We start from the raw sequence: 19,701 nt of genomic DNA on the forward strand, positions 1-19,701 counted from the left end.
TTCTTTCCACATTTCAGGTTTGGCACTGCCACTCCTATGGGAGAGAAGAAGAATAGTAGAGAGAGAGAGTGTGTGTGTGTGTGTGTGTTTGGCCTATGGCAGAGGAGACGGTACGTAGAGAGAGAGAGAGAGAGAGAGAGGGGAATCCATGCATGTGACCGTCCCTGCATGCACACAATCGTTGGCTTCCTCGCACTCCACGCTCATGACGACTCCTTCAATAGCAGCAACACTTGGCCAGTGATGGAGGCCGTCCAACCCCTTGCGTTCATCGAGGCCGCTGTTGGTCTTCCTCGTTATGAGATCCCACGTAAAGAACTGTGTGCTTAGGTCTGGGAAGATGTGCTGCATCTCCTTTTATTTTCTTCTTTTGTTGCAAGGAAAGCATCACCTTAAAAATGGAGTATCTGTAGCTGATACTAACATGTCTTGTGGGACAGCAACTTCTTCTCATTCATGCTAAAGATTATGAGTTAGTACTACAAAATGGAATTGTTGTCTTGCAATCAAATATGACAGTGAGAATTAACTTCCAATTTCATGGAAAACTAGGCAACAGTTCCATCATGTCTTCTTGGTCTTTACATCATCTCTCAACCTACATAAACTATTGACTCATGCTAACACCATGTTACTAATTCAAATGCCTGCCTGGTCTAATTGAAGTGTCAGATTCATCAAGCTTACATGCAAAACACCTCTTACAATTTAGAACAATATATTGCCCGATCAAAATCGATCGAGACCGATATTTAAAACAACAATCTTTCTGCTCTAACTCCTTTCGTGGTTTATACAGATGAAAGACATTCAAGCTTCTGTAATAATAGATGTGTGCCACACAACATCTTCTGTTGTACCCTTTACAGACAAAAAAATATTTCAGCTTCATTTGTGTTGTGGGAAGAAACAAGATCTCTCTTTTACATATCACTGGACAGTGAAAAGAAACTTCAATCACAGATTGTTACCTCACAATAACAATAGAGAAGCATGGGGAAAAGTTTTCATCACACTGTGAATGAATTAATACATGGGACCTGGAAATATCTCTCCACCACTATAAACAAAATACAAAAAATTACAACAAGATTATGCCAGGCTAAATGGCCAAAACCTTCTCAGATCTCCACTTTTAGTAGTAACACACTTAGGTAAAGAACAAACAATACAACTACCAAGTAGCAATGTCCAGCTTCATTCTCCATCCCAGTTCATAAGCAGCATTTTCTCTTGAAGGGTTGTCACACTTTACAAGTGACTTCGGAGGCTCCACGAGGATGCACTTATCTTACCAACAAAGAGAAGATCTTTACATTCCAGACCAACTATTTGGCGTCTCATTATTGGTGAAGGCAAACATGAGCATGCGGCTGATAGTATTTTTCTTATAATATGCTTACCTATATATGTATGTGGTTTACTTACGAAGAAACATCATCCTGTAAACATATACAAAGTTAATTTCTCCATCAACTAAAAAACCAAAGAAGGGGTTGTCAAGGCTTACTTGCATTTTGATTTGCTGTAAACAGTTTCTATGCAACTAACAACCTGTTTGGGAACAGGTTGAGTTGCACTAGTATACTTTGTATCACAAAATGTCCCGAAGAGGCAGGGTCCTACGTTTTGCCCGCTTGAATGTTTCATCACTATGCCGGATTGACTCAGAGAGTTTCCATGGTTTCTGCCATTTCCATTTGAACTGTAGTAACCACTGATGGTGGCTTCTTTTCCATCTCCAGAGCTTGCCTCCCTGGCCTACTATTGCTAGTTTCTTTGCCAAGGGCAGTTGTGTGATCGGCACCATCTGCAGTCAGAGAAGACCTCTTCGGTAACCAAATTGAGAAAAGACTTGGAGTTTATCTTTGTTAAGTGCATGGAGCGAACCTTCAGGGGCCGATGGTCAAAAGCTGCAGTCCCTTTGCTTGGGCTATTAACAATACCAGCAGTGTACTTCAGTTGTTTCTGTGCTGGTACTGCTACCAGAGACAATGGGTCACTGGTTTCATCAGCACAGTGCTTCTGAGAACCATTTGAGCTCACCTGGAATTTATGACATGAAGAGTTTCAGAGGATATATTGCAGGCCTAATCAGTAGTACATTGGCTATCATGTCCATGACAACAAATCCATTCATATGTTTATGCAAGTAGGCATATACTTAGTGTGTCTCATGTACCAACTTCCTAGAAAAGATATAAAAGCCAATGAATGGCTGGGCTCTTCCAACATGGCTTTTACTTATGATTTATTTCTTGTATCTTCTTTCTGGCTTTGTATTGGACTGAATCCAATTCTCTTATCGGCCCATCCATGACTTCTCCTAGTACTCTCTTGATCTAAACTGGATCTCAGGATCCATGGTAACAACCATCTTTTCACACACAGACTAGGCAATGTGCCATAAATAAACAGGCCTTGTGGTTTATAACTTCACAGAAGATATTGCAAGTGTGACCTCAACCTGGTACATGTTTGCACATGATTTTTGTTGCATAAATTTTCATCTCAAATGTATCATTAGGAGTTGTCGGGCAAGTTTAGACATTCAGTTTGAAGAATTCACTGACGTATTCCTGTGCACACTAGATTATTGCTGGTGGATACATTCTTTTCTGTGTCATAAGGACATGGAAAAACCATGTGTACCAGAAGGACTTCAATCTATTCTTAGACAAACCTCTATAACCCATATCATTTCTAAGTCCTACCCTTATCACTGTTCTATTTTACTGATATCTTGTTGCTTGTTTTTCTGCATAACCCAGACCATTTTTGAATCCTTCTCTTGTATTATTATTATTTTTTGAGATCCTATTGCTTGTATTGTTATTTTGCTTTACATACATGGCAAATAAATCCGAAAATTCTTTATCTTTTTATAGTTATTAACTTTCTACTATTAAGCTTACAAATTTCAAGGTTACAGTACCTTTTCAGTGCCTAAGTGCTCTGCATTCTCTACTAAGTATTGGGCCTTAGTTCAGATTCTAATTTATACTTGACTGCAAATTTAAAATTTGCAAGAACTTAATCTTCATGGTTTACAACAAGATACAAGAACTTTATCTATGGTATTTATTACCATAAAGACTGAATATTAGCTCACCGAATGAGATGTGGCTAATGCTGTTGCAACAGCTTGCTCTTCAAACATTTTTTGCTTCTCCATTTCTTTCCTCCTTGCTTCACTGAGTCGAAGAAGACTCACAAGTTCATTCAGTTGCTCCTTTAGTTCCTTAATATCAATTTCCTTCTCCCTCAACTTGCACCTGTTCCATATATATATAATGTTTAGTGCATGTGGATCAAGCAAAAATGTAATGAAGTCAAATAAAATGGGACATAGTTCAGAATTTGGCCCTAGAGACTAAAAGGCCTTCTAACATGTAAGTTTTATGCATTGACATTGCAATTTGCAATTATCAGCAGTCTTGAACTGACTACTAAATCACCTTTATATATAAAAAAAGCTGAGAATATAATCTGCCTTCCTTATTTTTACTGCTATATAATCAGTATAAAAATTATAATCAATTCAAGCAATATAAGATATGATATTTCCTCTTTTCCATTTTCTAGTCCTTGCAAATTATAAAAAACTCAGAATAGAGCATGGTAGTGACAATGAATAGACCTGTTAAAACAGTTAAGTGAACATTTTGTTAGAATAAACCAGCAAATCTTATGACGATATTGTTCATGAAAGCAAATATTTCAAAAATAGTTGGAGTAGAACCTCGCATCTGCAGCAACATTAAACACATAGTGAAGCAAGCTCTTTGCTTCTCCCATGGACCGCAGCTGATTCCACCTTCCATGTCCTGCGAATGCACGCTCACGTTCCTCTGCCTCTGAAAGCTGGGAAGCCATTGCCACAAGCATGTTTGATGATATGCTCACCATGTTTTCCAATGATGCAATTCTTGCTAATCGTGCATTTGGGGACAAAGGGGATACTCTGCACAAGGTTTGAAAAATAAACTGGACCTTTGAAATAACCTTTGCTTGATTTCCACAAATTTAAAATGATAATAATTTTGTCATTGATATCTACAAATAAGACTTTCTGAAACACATAGAATCATAATAAGATAATTAATGTTGAGAAGTATTAGCTACCTGGAGTGTCCATTCTTTACTCTTGGTGGATTACCGCTGATTGATAAAGCCTCCTCATGTTTCAGAATGGCAAGCTCCTCAGCCAAGGCAGCACGTCTAAATGAAAAGGATAGACAATTAGGACAATAAACAAACAATTTCCTGTATCCTGGATTAGAAGAAAGAAATAAATTTAAGTAATTTACATTTGACTTTGTTTCTCATATTCCTTCCGAACTTCATGCACATGCACCATAACTTCAAGCTCATGGTCCAGCCAACATTGCAGAGACTTTTCATTGAACTGAAGGTTTTGTTTAGAGTTATTATTTTGACTGCTGTTTTGACCAAGATCATACTAAGAAAATAGAAAATAACATATAGATCTTTACCTGAACACCTGATAAATGGCCATTTGTAATAACTGGAGAAGGGAAAAAATATTCAGAAAAGGACAACTGAAGACTAAAGTGTATTTTGTATTTTCAAATGCAACAAACCAAAATTCCCACCTGCTGAGGATTTTCGAGTTTCTAGCAACTCTTTCAACTTCTTTGTAGCCATTGCAGCCTCCTCTGACTTCCTCTGAAGAACCTGTAAATGTAAGGTTTCATACCCAGATGAAGTTTTGTACCAAATGCTCCAATCTAGACATATTCTGAACTCTGAAGACCGTTTTTCATATACCGATATGCATCAAATGAAGTAATTCCTTACTGAACAAAGAAAAGCCTGACCACCTTCCCCAAGACTGTCCATTCTATGAACCAGACACAATTTAATGACCCATCATTCTAACAGGGAAACACAGGTATTGGTATATGTTTTCATGTTTTCATTCTAACAGGGAATACCATCAGACAGCACACTTGTGTGCCTACTTTCATGTTTTCCAGAGCATCTAATACAATTTAAGGAAAAAAAGAGTGGCACAGTATATAAGGATGCTACAAATGGGGTCCTCGTACATATATATTGCCATTTGAGATGCAAATAACATGAACAATAGAATATAAGCTTCCTATATATCCATATAAGCTAACAAACCATCTCCATCAAAAATATTACATAAAAGATTTAATTAAATATAGCAGAATAATAACTATTAGTATAACATAAAATACATACATACACACAAACATATATATATATATATATATATATATATATATATGTTTGTGTGTTTGTAACTATGTATATATACATACATACACAAACACCTAGTTGGAAGCAACCAAAGAAACATTATTCAATGATAAAACTTAAGAAAAAGAAATACACACACTAAGAAATTTTTTAAGAGAAAGTTTCAATTAAATACCAATTTCTGTCGTTGATTCAATGCCTGAAGTTTGTGACGCTCATACTCATTTCTTCTCCCCTCCTTCCTCAACTGAGAGGGCAGATACATGAAATCAAATTAAAATTTATGGGACATCAGGAATCTAACTTTTTACATATTTTTCTACACAAATGTCTAATGATGTATAGAGTAGAAACCACCATATCATGTACAGAATAAAAACCATTTATGTACAGAATAGAAACTGTCATATTTCATAATAGCAACAACAAAAGTACTAAGAGGCAAGAGCAATGACAAAACATACATGATGCCATCCTACACTATGACATAGGCCAAAACACAGCTACACAACTGGATGGAAAAATAGTTATGGGCTAAAGCCAAATAGACATATACTGAGGCAAAATGAGATCAAGGACTACTATAACAGAATCAGAAAAATAAAAAAAAAAGAAGTGGAAACAAGTTTACATTTCAAGCCAATGTAAAACCTTGCATTAGAACATGTAACAGGCGTTGCCAATCAAGAAGTAGCATTTACCCTGCCAACCTAGGAATGACATATGCCTAACAAGCAGCTCAGTAATCCTCAAGAAATATTGTTGATGGACCGTATGATGGGGCGTGATGATATTGAATATCATATATAAATAAGTCACTGGTGTCGTACAGAAGCTTTATGAGAAAACAATTATCCATAGAAGAAATTAAACTCCAACTTGTTAAAATTTATTATATTGCAATTAATAAAACTTCGTGAGCCAATTCATGGTTTTTTTATGGATCCTTCACAAGATAATCCATGACAGATGATGCACCTGAAGTAATTCCTTCTCACGAGAAGCCTTCCACTGGCGGAACTGCTCTGCCTCTTGCTTAATCTTGTGTTGCAATTGAACCTGGAGAATAGAGACGATGAAAAAGATTCAGACAGACAGGAAAGTAGAAGATGAGAGTGACAGTGGAAGCATATATTCAGCAGAAGCAACAACCTTTTGTGCCTTAATATATTGTATTTCTTCTTGCAGCTTCTTTGCTGCTTCCTCGCTCCTTTGTTTTTGCTTTAACAATTGAACCTGGCTCTCTTGTTTCTTTTTAAGATCCAAAATCTGAAAACATCAACTTTAGTAATAATCATCTGAAAGTTGTATTGTTGCTACTAAGCCATAGAAGAATTAAAGGCATAAGTACTTAACCTGTGCTTCAAGATCTTTCAATTTCTGCAAGTGGTTGTCTGGCAACTTCTGCACTTGCCCATCCGAGGCGGCAGCAAGGTTTTCCACTTCAGCCAACAATCTATCTCTCTCTTGCTGCAATATTATTTCACAGAAGGACATGAGTTAAAGGAAATTCAGAGAAATGAAAGAAAGGTCAAATAACTACTAACCAACCTGCACTGCTCTTTTCTCATCCTCAAGCTCCATGAGTTTCTTTTTGAAGTGTTGCTTAAGAGCAAGTGTGTCAAATCCGCCAAATGTTTTCATCTCGGACTGCAGATTGAGAAATCATGGTTATCAACTAGCTAAAATATTGGCTTGTTGGCATCATTGCTATGCTGCATTTTATTGAAAATCTTCAAAGTATAATGAATTAGGAAGTACATGTTTGATAGGGAGAAAAATATCAAGTGAGAAACCAAAGGCTTACTGGAAAACAATGAATACTTGAAAGAAGACGACTTTGTGCAGATTCAATGAATCATATCCAAGCTCTTAGACTAAAAGGATGGCCCAGTGCACAAAAACTCCCACAAAGGCAGGTTCTAGGGAAGGACAATGTATACAGTTTTACCCTTCTATGCATGTACATACTGTTTACAGTTATGGACCTTAGTGTCCAGATCAAGGAGAAACCTTACTATGGTACCAAGGATAGCCCTCTAATTAGTCAATTTTAACAACCTACATATTGCCGATAATGAAGACTAATGAAAAACATAAACATAATACTATAATCAATACTGTATGCACAAAATAGAAATTCTAAAAGTTAGATGAACAAATGAATTTTACAATATCCTAATTTAACATCTAATGATACACAATATGCCTCTATTCTATAATCATGAATTACGAAATGAATAAGTATGATGACATCCAATTAAACGAGAATATCTTTTTTTCTAGGTGAAAAAGTAGCCACATTCGGATTTTTCAAGAATCACTATATTTTTGCAGAAAAGTTGGCAGAGAAATGTGAAAACTTGAATAATTTGATAGATGAAAGAAATGACATGGACCAAAGCTAGAATCTGTGGATTTCTCAGAATGAGAAACACTAAGACCAGATAAAGCTAGAATCTGTCAAGCGCTCATTATATGCATATATTCAAGCTCAAACAAGAATGCATATAGGATGGGGGTAATATGGTAATATTCCAGATGAAGTTCAGTTACACAATCTTATCAGATTTTACATGTTGAATACCTGGAAAAGAAATATTTAGTTAGCTTAGTTAATTAGTTCATCAAGCAAGCAATTACCGTAAGGAATATTTAGTTAGCTGTAATATGGTAATATTCCAGATGAAGTTCAGTTACACATTCTTATCATATTTTACATGTTGAATACCTGGAAAAGAAATATTTAGTTAACCTAGTTAATTAGTTCATAAAGCAAGCAATTACCATAAGGAATTTAATAAAATTATTTATTCACCTCTTTCTGCTCCAATCGCCTATTTAACTCATTCAACTCCTTGCCCATAGAATCTTGCAAGACTGTGTGTTCCCACTCTTTGGCTACTTCTTCATCTATTTCCCTAGAATTACCTGCTCATGCGGTGTTACATTAGGAAGCAAACTGAAAAGTTGTGAGGGATTACCAGAGAATACAGTATGACAGAAGTTTTAGTGGTTACATGCTTAAGAAATTAAGAAAAAAAAAAGAGAAAATTGTTTGATTGATCAAGTGTGACAAGGGAAATGCCTCTTAGTGTCTCAGTCATCTGATAATCAAATCCTTCTGTGGTGTGGAGGCTTCTCTTTAGACCTTCTGCTTTCAGAAAAAACATTCCAGATTTCTGCAATTTCAAGTATAAAACAGTGAGATTTTCTTATTTATCCAACTGATGAATCTATAAAACACAAACTACTAGTTGATGCAGAAGCACAAATAAAAGATACCAATGCATCAGAAATTCAAAAGATTGGTGGTTTCTGGTGTCTACTCCCGTTCAAACTTTAAAGGTTGAAACGTGATCAACAGATGTGGATGGTTGGAGGGAAGAGTGCCGCTGAAATTCAGGTGCCATGCTAGCACAACATGATCCAAGCTAAAATGGTTTATTACAGAAAGTGTGCTCTAGGCTTGGTTCAGATGTATGTTCAAAAATTCCAAACGAACCCAAAATTTGGATGGGGCTTTGTTGTGGGATCAAGCACTCATCTTGAGCTAAATATGTGTACATATGGAGTGGACTTCAATATCAGATTTCTTTGTTAATTATATTTTTTCTTAATTTCTGCTTCAAGTAGGGATATTCAACTCTTAATCAGCATATTATTGACTACCTTTTTTCTTATTGTTTCCTCTTGATTTCCAGCAAAGAACAACAAACATTTTAAACCCCAACTAGAGTTCCTAAAATATATCCACATTCCAAATTATAGCCAAGTGTTCTATTGTTGATTTTATGCAAAATTTCATTCGTATGAAGTTAGCATTAAATTCTAAGCTGCACATGAGATCCTACTACCATTGATATGATAGATTACATGCAGACCTAAAATTCAGCCCCCCAGTCTATCAGTGCTTGGTTCATTTATTAAACTTTCTTTTTACATTGAAATCTTTGTCAGTTTGTCTACTGGCAACCTCTTATTGAAGTTTTGACACACCCTTATTCTTCTTAGAAGCCCCTTACTTGTCGTGTGCTATGCCATTTAGTATACTGATATTTGTGTAATCGACTAAGTTGAACCATAACCACAAAACTTAAAACAATAAGGAAACAGAAGGTGCTGATTAATATACTTGAGAATCAATGTCAAAATGTTCATTCTGAGAGGATTGACTCCGGTATTCATAGAGTTCTCTACAAAGATCTTCGTTGGTAGCTTCTAGCCAAGAGACTTTCTCCTTGAGTGCCTGTATACGAAGACATACACAGATACAAATATTACAAAACAAAGTACTTAATAGCTAGTAGATATCGACCCAAAAACATATACAGAAGTATCAGCTGTTGATTAATAGAGTTAAGTCTGCTAATTGGTTTAACCATGTGAAATGCAAATGTCTACCTTGCCAATTGGTTTAATCATCATTATTGCCACAAAAGTGGAGCTAAATTTTAAAGACTGGCAGATACTTTGATTTCTAGTAAATATTACAATCTCACTTGCATAGCATTTTCAATTTAGGCTATGGTCCACAGAAAATCTAATTTAAGTAGGTAAAAGGAAATGAAAATCATGAAAGCTTTTGTGCAAACTTGCATGTGCATAAGCACATGCAAACTGGGAGGGAGGTAGGGAACACACAGTTACAACAGATCAGATAAGGAAACTATTACCTGAATTTCATCAGATGCTCCTTCTCCACGATAACAAGCTAGTTGAGCCTGCAAGTATTCAATATGTTGGCGCATTCTCTGAATCTCTTCTGATATTGGATTTCTGTTAACCTGGAAAGATTCCAAGAAATGAGAAAAAATTCAGTTCATAAGCAGAGAATAAAAACAATATTTCTGCTGAATGATGGCCATTAATTCACAAAAATATCAACAAAGCCATGAACTCACAATGGGTTTATTCTGGATGTTGCGAGCTCGATTAGCATACTTTAGTGTGTTAAGAGTTTCCTCTGCATTAATATCAGCAGGGCTGATACAGGCTGGAAGAAGGCAAGAAAATAGAAGTTAGACAAATAATTCTAGGATTTCGAAAGAATATGTTCATGTTCCGTATTGCGAATACAGCATCCTCACCATTTGTACTATGAAAAAAATTATAATTTCATATTCATCCACATCAGAACCATCGATACTATGTAAAAACTACGATTGAATACAATTTTGTTAATTTAAATAAATACGGGAACTCCCAACCTCATTGGTGGTCAAGGAGGATATAAGCCTCCACAACATCCAATACGTTTGACAGCTCTTCCTGCAAGTGCAGGAAGTTTATTACCTATTTCAGTAATAGCAGTAACTTTGTTTCTCCTTCCTGAATTTCAAAACTGGACAAACCACAATACCACAGAAGTAATTGCAGCTTGCAATAGTGAGATCTTGGTTATTGCACTTCTACTGCATTTATGCAAGGAGATTCCAGTAATCTTGAAAAAATCCGTATGAATCAAGTATCTAGTATTTTTATTTGTTGTTGAGGCAAGCAAATCATGCAAGAGACGACATCCAATTCAAAGCAAGATATTGCAGAAAAATATCAAAATCATTCAATTGTTAGGCACTAAGACAGGATACCTGTGTTTCCACTAATATCTGTGCTAGAACATATAATAAAATCATCAGAGAACAGTTCTTGATTCTGGAGTCTCTTTAACAGAGAGATGTATCAAATAACGTAACATTTATTTGAGAGCCCCAAGTTACCAATCTGCAGCTGAGCTTAAAATAGTGAACACAACATTGAGGACAATAGTTAATTTTACCTATCATTACAGTCCTGCTATTCCCGCCAAGTGAATCCTGCACAAAATTAAAGAGAATCAAAAGAAATTTCTTTACCATGGTCATTCAGACTACAAAGAACCTTTCAAATTCAGAAGGATGAGATACTTATGCACTTCAAATCCAAACACACTACTTGAAACTTTTGTCAAGGCTTGATTATGAATCGACGAAAATGAGACAAACAACATTTAATGAAATAGTACCAGGAACTAACTTGGAATACGTACCAATGAACATACTATAATTTTACTTTCTAATAAATATTGTAATAGTCCATCATAACCACAATAATTTAAAAAATTAAGATCATAATTCAGACCAAGTAATTTAAAATCTCAGTTGGGTACTGATGTCGATCGGCTACCAGACCTGTATGGTACCAGTACCATACAGTCATACACTGTACCATGTATGGTACAGATCAGTAGGAGCCAAATGAGAGAGAGAGAGAGAGAGAGAGCACTATGCACTGGGGAGCAATAAGGCTGAGCAGTGGAGCGATGACAGCAGTAAGGAAGAGGCAGTCACTCGGTGACACAAATGATGATGAGACAAGGAGGAAAAGGAAGAGGACGACAAGGAGGAGCAGCAGAGGAAGAGAGGAGGAGTAGGATGATGTGGTGCAGACAAGAAGAAGAAGAGGAGGAAGGAGAAAGAAGACAAGGAGCAGCAGTGGAGTAACAGAATAGGAGAAGAAGAAGAAAAGAAAAATAAAAGGGTTAAAAGAATGTACAGCAGGTATTGATACTAGGTGATAGACTTACCGCCTAGTACAACTTGGTATCATTTAGCTTACTATCCAGCAAGCCTGGTACAGTGGTCATACTGCATAGTAAGCTTGGTTTTTATTGGACCAGGTGAAATTACCCTGTTCGTATATTGGCCATCTGTTGGACCTGTAAAAATTGATTCTACCAGTATAGTGGAAACTTTATTCCTTGTCTCGAACAACTACACAAACTTCAAATTTTCAATTTCATAACCACAGTAAGAACCAAGTGGAAGATCTTATGAACATGTTTGATTGTGCAGTTATTTTCAATTTCATAAAAGGGTGAAATGCATTGACTATTACAAATGTCAATAGAGAGACTGCCAGCAAACCTGTAAGAGCCGAGTAAGTTTGCTATCACGGTATGGAACATGGGCACCTTCCTTACGCTTTTTCTCATCTCCAAGAGCACTTATGACATTTCCAAGAGCTAAAAGCCCCTTGTTAATATGAACCCCTTAAACAAGCAAGCAGTTGAACTTAAGAAACCTTATTTAATTCAAAAGGTGGTCATATCCATTAAGGGACCAGGTGAAATACCTTCCTTGAAGCGGAGACCATCTGAACCTGTTCTCTTAGCTCGTTCTGATCCAGCAAGATCAACTAGGTGGAACTTTGCACATAGATAATCCTCATTTACATCCTCAATTTGGACACCTTCAGTACTGACAATTGGACCATGTTTGCGCATCTGCTCCAACATGATTGTGAAGATAGCATGGGAACGGCTATTACATAAGGAAAATAATAAAAGAACGTAATTAAGAACAGTGTGGAGGATTACAACACAAGAATAATATATCAATTTCAAGATTGGTTCAATAAAGTGAAAAAAAGCACTTCCATTGAACAAAAAGAAACGTTTCATTCCACCACAGGATTCAACTATCTTTATCTCGTCTTTTGTATTTCTTCTATTGATGGTAACTTTTGCTTTTAGATGCTGTTGTTTACTAAAGAATTCTCATGATTCATAGTTTTCTTGCCAGTTTATGCATGAGCAAATATTGAATCAATGAATGAACGTAAAACTGACATCAGAGTCAAAACTTGAACTACCATACCCGATAAAGAAAGTTAAATTTCAGAAATGGCAGGCGATATCAATGGAGAGAAAAATAATTAGTCTTAAGTGGCATATGATGATCCACAGTCTCAATAGATTCAGTGGCTGTGAAAATTTTGCCAATTTACTGAATGATGATAGTCAGAAGATTAAAAAAGAGATCACCAAGAGTACCATGAGAGTAAGAAAACAATATTCTTGCCTGAAAATGGTAACTAAAAAAGTCTGCAGAAGTTGATGAACAAAGATTTGGCATGTTATTTTTCAGTAAGTAAATTTGCAGGAAGTATAAAGTATAAACAATTATACATTAATGTTATGTTTCGATGGTTTGTACAATTACAATAAAGCTATAATGTCCCAAGATTGATTACATGGATCTTTTGTTACCATTGAACTCTACAGAAAACCATATCCTCAATTAAATTAAGAATATTCAAATCTTTATTTATAGTTTCTAGTAAGGTTTGTTTAGGTCTTCTTCTAGCTCTCCTTGTACCACTAATAATATTTTTTTGTATTTCACACAAAAGGCAGCATTGCGAAAGCAAGTGTTTACCGTATTCAAGTATAGTTGCAGCTTTTTGCCAATAAACAAGTTAGAGCATAAAGTGATCGTATGAAGCAAGCATAAGTGGTTATAAGTTATTTCTCTTTGCTAATCTAATAATGCAGACAAGAAGAACAAATCATGCCTCGTTACAGAGGATGAACAAATAACAGCAGGAGTTGCTAATTTCTGTATTCTTAACGATAGATGCAAGAAAAGGAGTGCAACAAGGACACCACAAGTATGACATTCAAAAACTAGATCCTATTAAAATTAGTAATTTTACATTTTCAGAAAGAAAAAGGGGGATAGTGAGAGAATAAAATGTCATCTTAACCTGGACTGGTTGTTCATGTTTGTACTTCCAGTTGCACGATTCAGTGAACCTTGCTCTAGACATGCAGCCATCTCCTTTTGAATGCTAACAGAAACCTCAGTTGATCCAGCAAGCGTTATTACCCCATTTGATGCCTCACGTATCTGTACTGGAGGTTTCCCAGGGACTGTCATCTTCCCAACTTGGCCACTGGTAATGTCCAATTTGCTAACAGATGAACTATCCAACAGATCTCTCACTTCTTCCTTCAAAATCTTCATAATCCAAGACAAATTCTCAGTATCAGATTACAACAGAGGTTTATGACAAGATTGTGGCAGATTAAAAATGGTCCAATTCAATATTGATGCTCTCAAATTGCAGTTTTAGAATTTAACTAAAGGTAGTGGATGTTCCTGCCACCAAGATTGCAATTTTAAAATTTAGCTAAAGATAATGGATACTATTGCCGAAAGGAAGGAATTCAAATTCTGACACGCATAAGTGTATTTTAAATTTTATATGTTGGCAGTTAAATGTCTAGAGATATTGGCTCAGATACTCCATTTCTTAACAACAGTGCCTCAATCAAGAGCAGTGCCGACAAAAATATTCGCAAGTGGCAGTCAGTCCAATAAATACCCTGTAACTAATTATGTACTATTTTAAGTTACAAGGGTTTTCTTTGTAAGTCCTATGCATACATAAAGCACCATTTATGAAAACTTAACTAAGCAAGCTTGAATTTGCGAAGAACCGGAGGAAATTACATCGTGTTAGCTTCTACTAGTACCCAATTTAGCCTTACATAAGATTGTATACAGAAGAATGATGCATCACTGATATTTTTCGAATGGAAATCTTTCCATCATACTAAAATGAGCATAGGCTTTCAATTTTGCATGCCATGGCAATGAAGTTCACTAAGAATTACCAGCAAAGGGCCTTAAAATATATAGCTGCCATACAAGAAGCATTTGTATCTAATGAACTAAGGAATCAGGCATAATTGAACAATCAATTAAGTATATGTGAAAGCATCCACTATATGTATGGCTTAACCCATTTTATCATGTGATCATGCTGTTATCAAAGAGAAGCACACAAAATAAATATGAATACTTTTGTATGTAACATTATAATATAAAGGTAAACCACGAAAGAAATTGTATATAAAGTATAAACCACATGTGGTTCTTCCAGAGTGACTAGCGAACCAAATCAGGTGGAATAATTTGGTCTGCATCTTATATAAATTAGTAACCTAGCAAGTTTAGCACTTGGTTCTTTTATTACTGCAATAATCCATAGAATGTTAAACATATAGCCTGGACAAGTAAGATTGTTCTTGTAGCTTCAAGTTTGAGTGTTATAACTTACAAATGAATACAACTAGTTGATTTTGTTCTTTTTGTATCTTTCATCTTAGTGAAGGTGGAGGGAGGAAGGGGGAAACAAAAAGCGAGTGTGTCGAAAATTCTGCTCTCAAGATTCATGAAGGACTATAAAACACTATCTAAAATTGTTATTAATGGGCATGTAAAATAGAAATTAAAGCTAGTTGATTGCTTCAATGCACTTAAAGATGTTGGCCACTGCAAAAATAGCTCAAGCAGACAAGTACTACATCTAGCTCTGGGTCATCTTTAACGTGATCACCAAGACAGTGGATTAGCACAGCATTACTAAAGATGAATTATAACAATGGGCATGTAAATTAGAAATTAAAGCTAGTTGATTGCTTCAATGCACTTAAAGATGTTGGCCACAGCAAAAATAGCTCGAGCAGACAAGTACTACATCTAGCTCTGGGCCATCTTTAACGTGATCACCAAGACAGTGGATTAGCACAGCATTACTAAAGGTGAATGATGCATCTCACTAATGCCAAAAAAATATCTTTAGAAAACTTGGGAAAGAAACTGAAAACTTTAGAAATTAATTCCAAAACAAGGTAGCAAAGATATAGTCAACAGTAATTTTTTAATACCTCGATGAATGAGACACGCAGCTGGAATTCAGCTTGATTTCTCAGAGTCTCAATCTTGCTAAATAAGGCATTCATAACCTGAGGGATAAGCCCAGTTTGAGAATCATCCTTACATCCAGTTCCCATGGTGTATGTCTTTCCTGAACCCGTCTGTGCACATCAAGTTGTCAGATGCTTTAAAAATTTCATGATATATTGCACAAAGATTTCATTGATATTTAGCATTGGATTGTGCTACTTAACCTGACCATATGCAAGAACAGTGGCATTGTATCCTTGGAACAAACCATCAACAAGTGGAGCAACACATTCATCAAACATGAGAGATGATGGAGAAGCTGTACTCCCATACACATGATCGAAAGTAAATGAGTGGGTGCCAATTTGCACCTGCACATCAAAAACATTGCATGCATATTTATGATTTATGAAGTCAAGAAAATTAGTTGAAGGCTGCAATTAGTTTGGCCTTTCCTGGATAACATAAAAAAGGTGAATTTGTTTTCTACAAACTACAGCAGTCATAAAACATCCAACATCTTTAAGTCTCCACAACAGTAGAAAAGATTATCAAAATGTACCACTCCTCCATGTTTAGTCCAGCAACAGGCCAGTTTATACAGTTAAGCATGATACCGAATAATGATTGCAGTCTTGTCTAGCACAATCCAAACTGCAATCTCTCCCAATTACAACACACACACATGAAAAGAAGCGCATATACAAGTATTATAATTAGCAAACCTTGGTGTTGCTTATGTGAATTACTTTGGGTGACAGTGGTACTTACCAAACAGATTTAAGAAGTGGATTTTTACATGGTTACACATGATATATGATGGAGTTAGACTAATTTAAACACTTTAAAAGTGCTAGGAGACAATCAGAATATAAGCATGATTTTGAGACAATGAACAAACATGCTGAGTAGAAGCACCAAAATGTTTTGGACAACTTGTCACCACAATAAAGCTAGAGACCAAATATTTTCCCAAGGAAACATAGGACCACGGGAACTATGAAAATTTTAAATATTAGCTTTTCCTATAAAAAATTATAAAAACACTCAAAAGACAAATATTAACAAATTTAGGCTCTACAGTGTGGAACATGACAAATAATTGCTTCCTTAACCAAGAAATAGATGCTTCAAACATGTTACTAAGATATAGACTCTGTCCAAAAACAGATCCATGGAATATGTTCAACGAGCAAGTGACGTTCAGGAAGTTTTTTGGGAATTAAAAATTTTATCATGTCTTCGGGATTATGAATAAATCATCATTCTCAAGCACTTCATCTTTCCTAAAATAAGTATAATCATATCATCAGAATTAGCTAAAAAATTTTATGGATGCTTATATTGGAGTGCCTGAGCTGAGACGATATACAGAGTACTCTTCAACCAATACCTGTTTCCTCTTTTTGTTTAATATCATTCAATTTTTCAATGTCTATCACTTTGTTATTATTAGCACAATCTTCAAAATATTGATGAAGTTTTTGGGATATCAGTAGCCTCTCCAAAATGAACCAGAACACTAACATAAACTAAAACAGAAAAAAATTTCAGTTTTTTTTTCAATTTAAGTAGTATTATGAAGCTAAATCTAAGGTCTGAGAGCAAGTAATAAGTCCCAGGTGAATTAGGGAAAAGGATACATCTAGTAGAAAAAGAGAATTGCTTGACAGCAATAAAGAGATGTTTTCTCTTTGAATTTCATAACTTCTTTGAAGGACTGCTACAGACTAAAAATAGTCTAAATCAAGGTATTCAACCTACTGTACCAGCAAATCACAGTGCAATCCCTCCAAATATACCTAAAAGTATGAAAACTTTATTGAAACTCAAGCAAAACCTAATTTGACTCCATCAAAGACCTAAGAAGACTTAACTTCTCTTGGATCACATCAGTGAGTAAAGAGAAAAGAGAGTTTCAAATTAACCTTCTGTGAATGTACATTAAAAGAAAAAAATTCAGTCATGTTCCTTAAAAATGAGAATAGTTAATGAAAATTATGGAGAACACAGATCATACTATGACTTCAGCATAGTCAAATGCTGTTTTCATCTAAAAGAAATGTTATGAAAGGGAAACAGCATAGACTTTAATTCAGAACAGGAGTAAAACAATTTAAGCAGAGATAAAAAATTTCTAAATTGCTTTACTTTTTACATTATCAAACCAACAAATAGTTAATAAGTGGTACTTAAAAAGTCATAAGGAACGTTTCAGTGATGCCGCCACTATATCAAGATATTGATCAATTATAAACCCAAGAAAAAAGAACGGAGCAGTCAATTGACATGCATCGCACTTGATCCTCACATAACAGAAACAAAGATATGGGGAGGAAAGTTAAGTACTGTTTTACCAACACAAGAAAAATAGAAGAGTTAGATCTCTGCCCCAGTTCACTCGATAACAATGAGCAATTGATGACGAAGCACAAAAAAGATCATCTTTTTTTTCTCTTTGTTTAATCGATAGTCGACCGACAACATCATAAACCTCATCTAATGTCAGAATTCAGTAGGAAAGTAAGGAAAACAAGAACCTGTGGCTTGCGGGGGACGACGGTGACGCAATCCTTGCAGCCCTGCAGCCGCTCGTCGCCGATGAGCGGCCTGATGTGGACGGCCACCTTCACGCAGCAATCCTCCCCGTTCTCCATGGTCATCCCTCGTCAAGAAGCCGGCACACGATCACGCACCCGAGATCATGTATCAGAGGCCAATGCGAACGGGCGACGACCAGATCGCCTGCAATCGGGAAGATTTCAAGTAGAACCTACAGGGAAGGGGCAGAAACGCAAGAAAAAGGCCAAATTGGGTAGGAGCAAGAGCGACACACAGTGTGCGGACGTGGGTAATGTGTGGATGCAGCTGCTACGGGTATGAAAGAGATGGAGAGACAGCAACAGCAGCCGCTGCAGCAGCAGCAACAACAACCGCTATCATACTTTCGTGAGCTTCACTGCAAAGCCCTCTCAAAAGCGAAATCGAGTGCTGCGCGCAGAGAGGCAGGGAGCCTTCCGTCGGAAGTGGTGGTGGTGGTGGTGGTGGGTGTGCGCGAAGGTGGTGGTTGAAGGTGACAAATCTTGAGGCGCGGCTGCTTCCCAAATTGCCCTTCTCAGGTCGCTTGCTTTCCTCCTCCTCCCCTTTCTGACGTGGGAATGCTCACCGAAGGGGTGTCTGTGATGGCTATCGTTAACAGGAAAGGACCGCTGCTTCCCAAAATGCCCCTCTCTCTTGCGCCATTCCTCCGATGTGATGGTCATGGCTACACTCCATGGAAAATTGAAGTGTTATTTCTCAAATTCTCCTCATAGCCACCTCTAACATTTTTGGATCAGTGAATTTGACTGATCAAATTAATTAGTCAGACATCTATCTCAAGCAATCGAGTTGTGATTAATGGTATCAACATCTATCAAATTATACAAAAATTCAAGTAAAAAAAATTTACTTATACCAATGTGACGACAGATCGTGTGAAAAAAAAAATTCATGAACAAATGATAATTTAGATAGAGGATATCAAGTCTTTTTTATTATCATCGAGGTTTATAATATCACTCAATATAATATGAACAAATGATAATTCACGATCAAATGATTTATCAATATACGATCGATACATACGTAAGCTCGCCCTATATACAAAGTATACTTATGAAATTCTGAATTATTCTGAGTCAATCAATACTTTACGAAAAGTTTAATATTTTTTATTTAAAAAAGAGGGTGAGAATTTAAATCACAAAAATAATTTGTGGGGGGTAAAGAATGAGATCATCCTTTTGGTGTTTATCACAACTGTTATGTTACAGGGACATGGCATCTACCTTGGTGATATTATTGTGTACTTACCAACCCTGTGACAAGTGTTTGATGACATTGAAAGAGGTGACATTAATTTAGTTTAGCATGGTAAGTTAATGACAGTGGTGAT

The 19,701-nt window shown here is 36.1% G+C and overlaps 1 protein-coding gene across 2 annotated transcripts; it reads right to left on the reverse strand.

The window, feature by feature from the left end:
• Positions 1–994: 994 nt before the first annotated feature.
• Positions 995–18,910, reverse strand: LOC103981307 (kinesin-like protein KIN-4A). 2 transcript variants are annotated; one of them, XM_009397992.3, is made up of 27 exons: positions 18,601–18,910; positions 18,305–18,509; positions 15,989–16,135; positions 15,746–15,895; positions 13,777–14,030; positions 12,364–12,551; positions 12,156–12,280; positions 11,030–11,066; positions 10,155–10,246; positions 9,927–10,037; positions 9,386–9,499; positions 8,339–8,432; positions 8,069–8,181; positions 6,802–6,900; positions 6,607–6,720; positions 6,403–6,519; positions 6,229–6,309; positions 5,426–5,497; positions 4,617–4,698; positions 4,497–4,528; positions 4,311–4,408; positions 4,126–4,221; positions 3,743–3,964; positions 3,113–3,275; positions 1,891–2,046; positions 1,511–1,810; positions 995–1,442 (listed from the first exon to the last, which is right to left on the reverse strand). In XM_009397992.3, the coding sequence occupies exons 2-26, from the start codon at positions 18,425–18,427 to the stop codon at positions 1,595–1,597; spliced, it is 3,096 nt and encodes a 1,031-aa protein (XP_009396267.2). In that variant the 5' UTR covers positions 18,428–18,509; positions 18,601–18,910; the 3' UTR covers positions 995–1,442; positions 1,511–1,594. The 2 variants fall into 2 exon arrangements, with proteins under 2 accessions (XP_009396267.2, XP_018681049.2); XM_018825504.2 differs by having other exon boundaries at positions 1,303–1,442; positions 1,515–1,810; positions 18,601–18,740.
• Between the last annotated feature and the right edge of the window lie 791 nt (positions 18,911–19,701).

The sequence above is a fragment of the Musa acuminata genome, chromosome BXJ2-4, assembly GCF_036884655.1.
Source record: "Musa acuminata AAA Group cultivar baxijiao chromosome BXJ2-4, Cavendish_Baxijiao_AAA, whole genome shotgun sequence".
In the NCBI taxonomy this organism is placed as follows: Eukaryota; Viridiplantae; Streptophyta; class Magnoliopsida; order Zingiberales; family Musaceae; genus Musa; species Musa acuminata.

Excerpts from the sequence above, each read along its gene's own strand:
- LOC103981307 (XM_009397992.3), bottom strand. The coding sequence starts at position 18,427 with ATGACCATGGAGAACGGGGAGGATTGCTGCGTGAAGGTGGCCGTCCAC. Across the intron at positions 10,247-11,029 it reads TAGCAGGACTGTAATGATAG|CCTGTATCAGCCCTGCTGAT; the intron begins GTAAAATTAACT and ends GCCTTCTTCCAG. Across the intron at positions 10,038-10,154 it reads ACATCCAGAATAAACCCATT|GTTAACAGAAATCCAATATC; the intron begins GTGAGTTCATGG and ends GAATCTTTCCAG.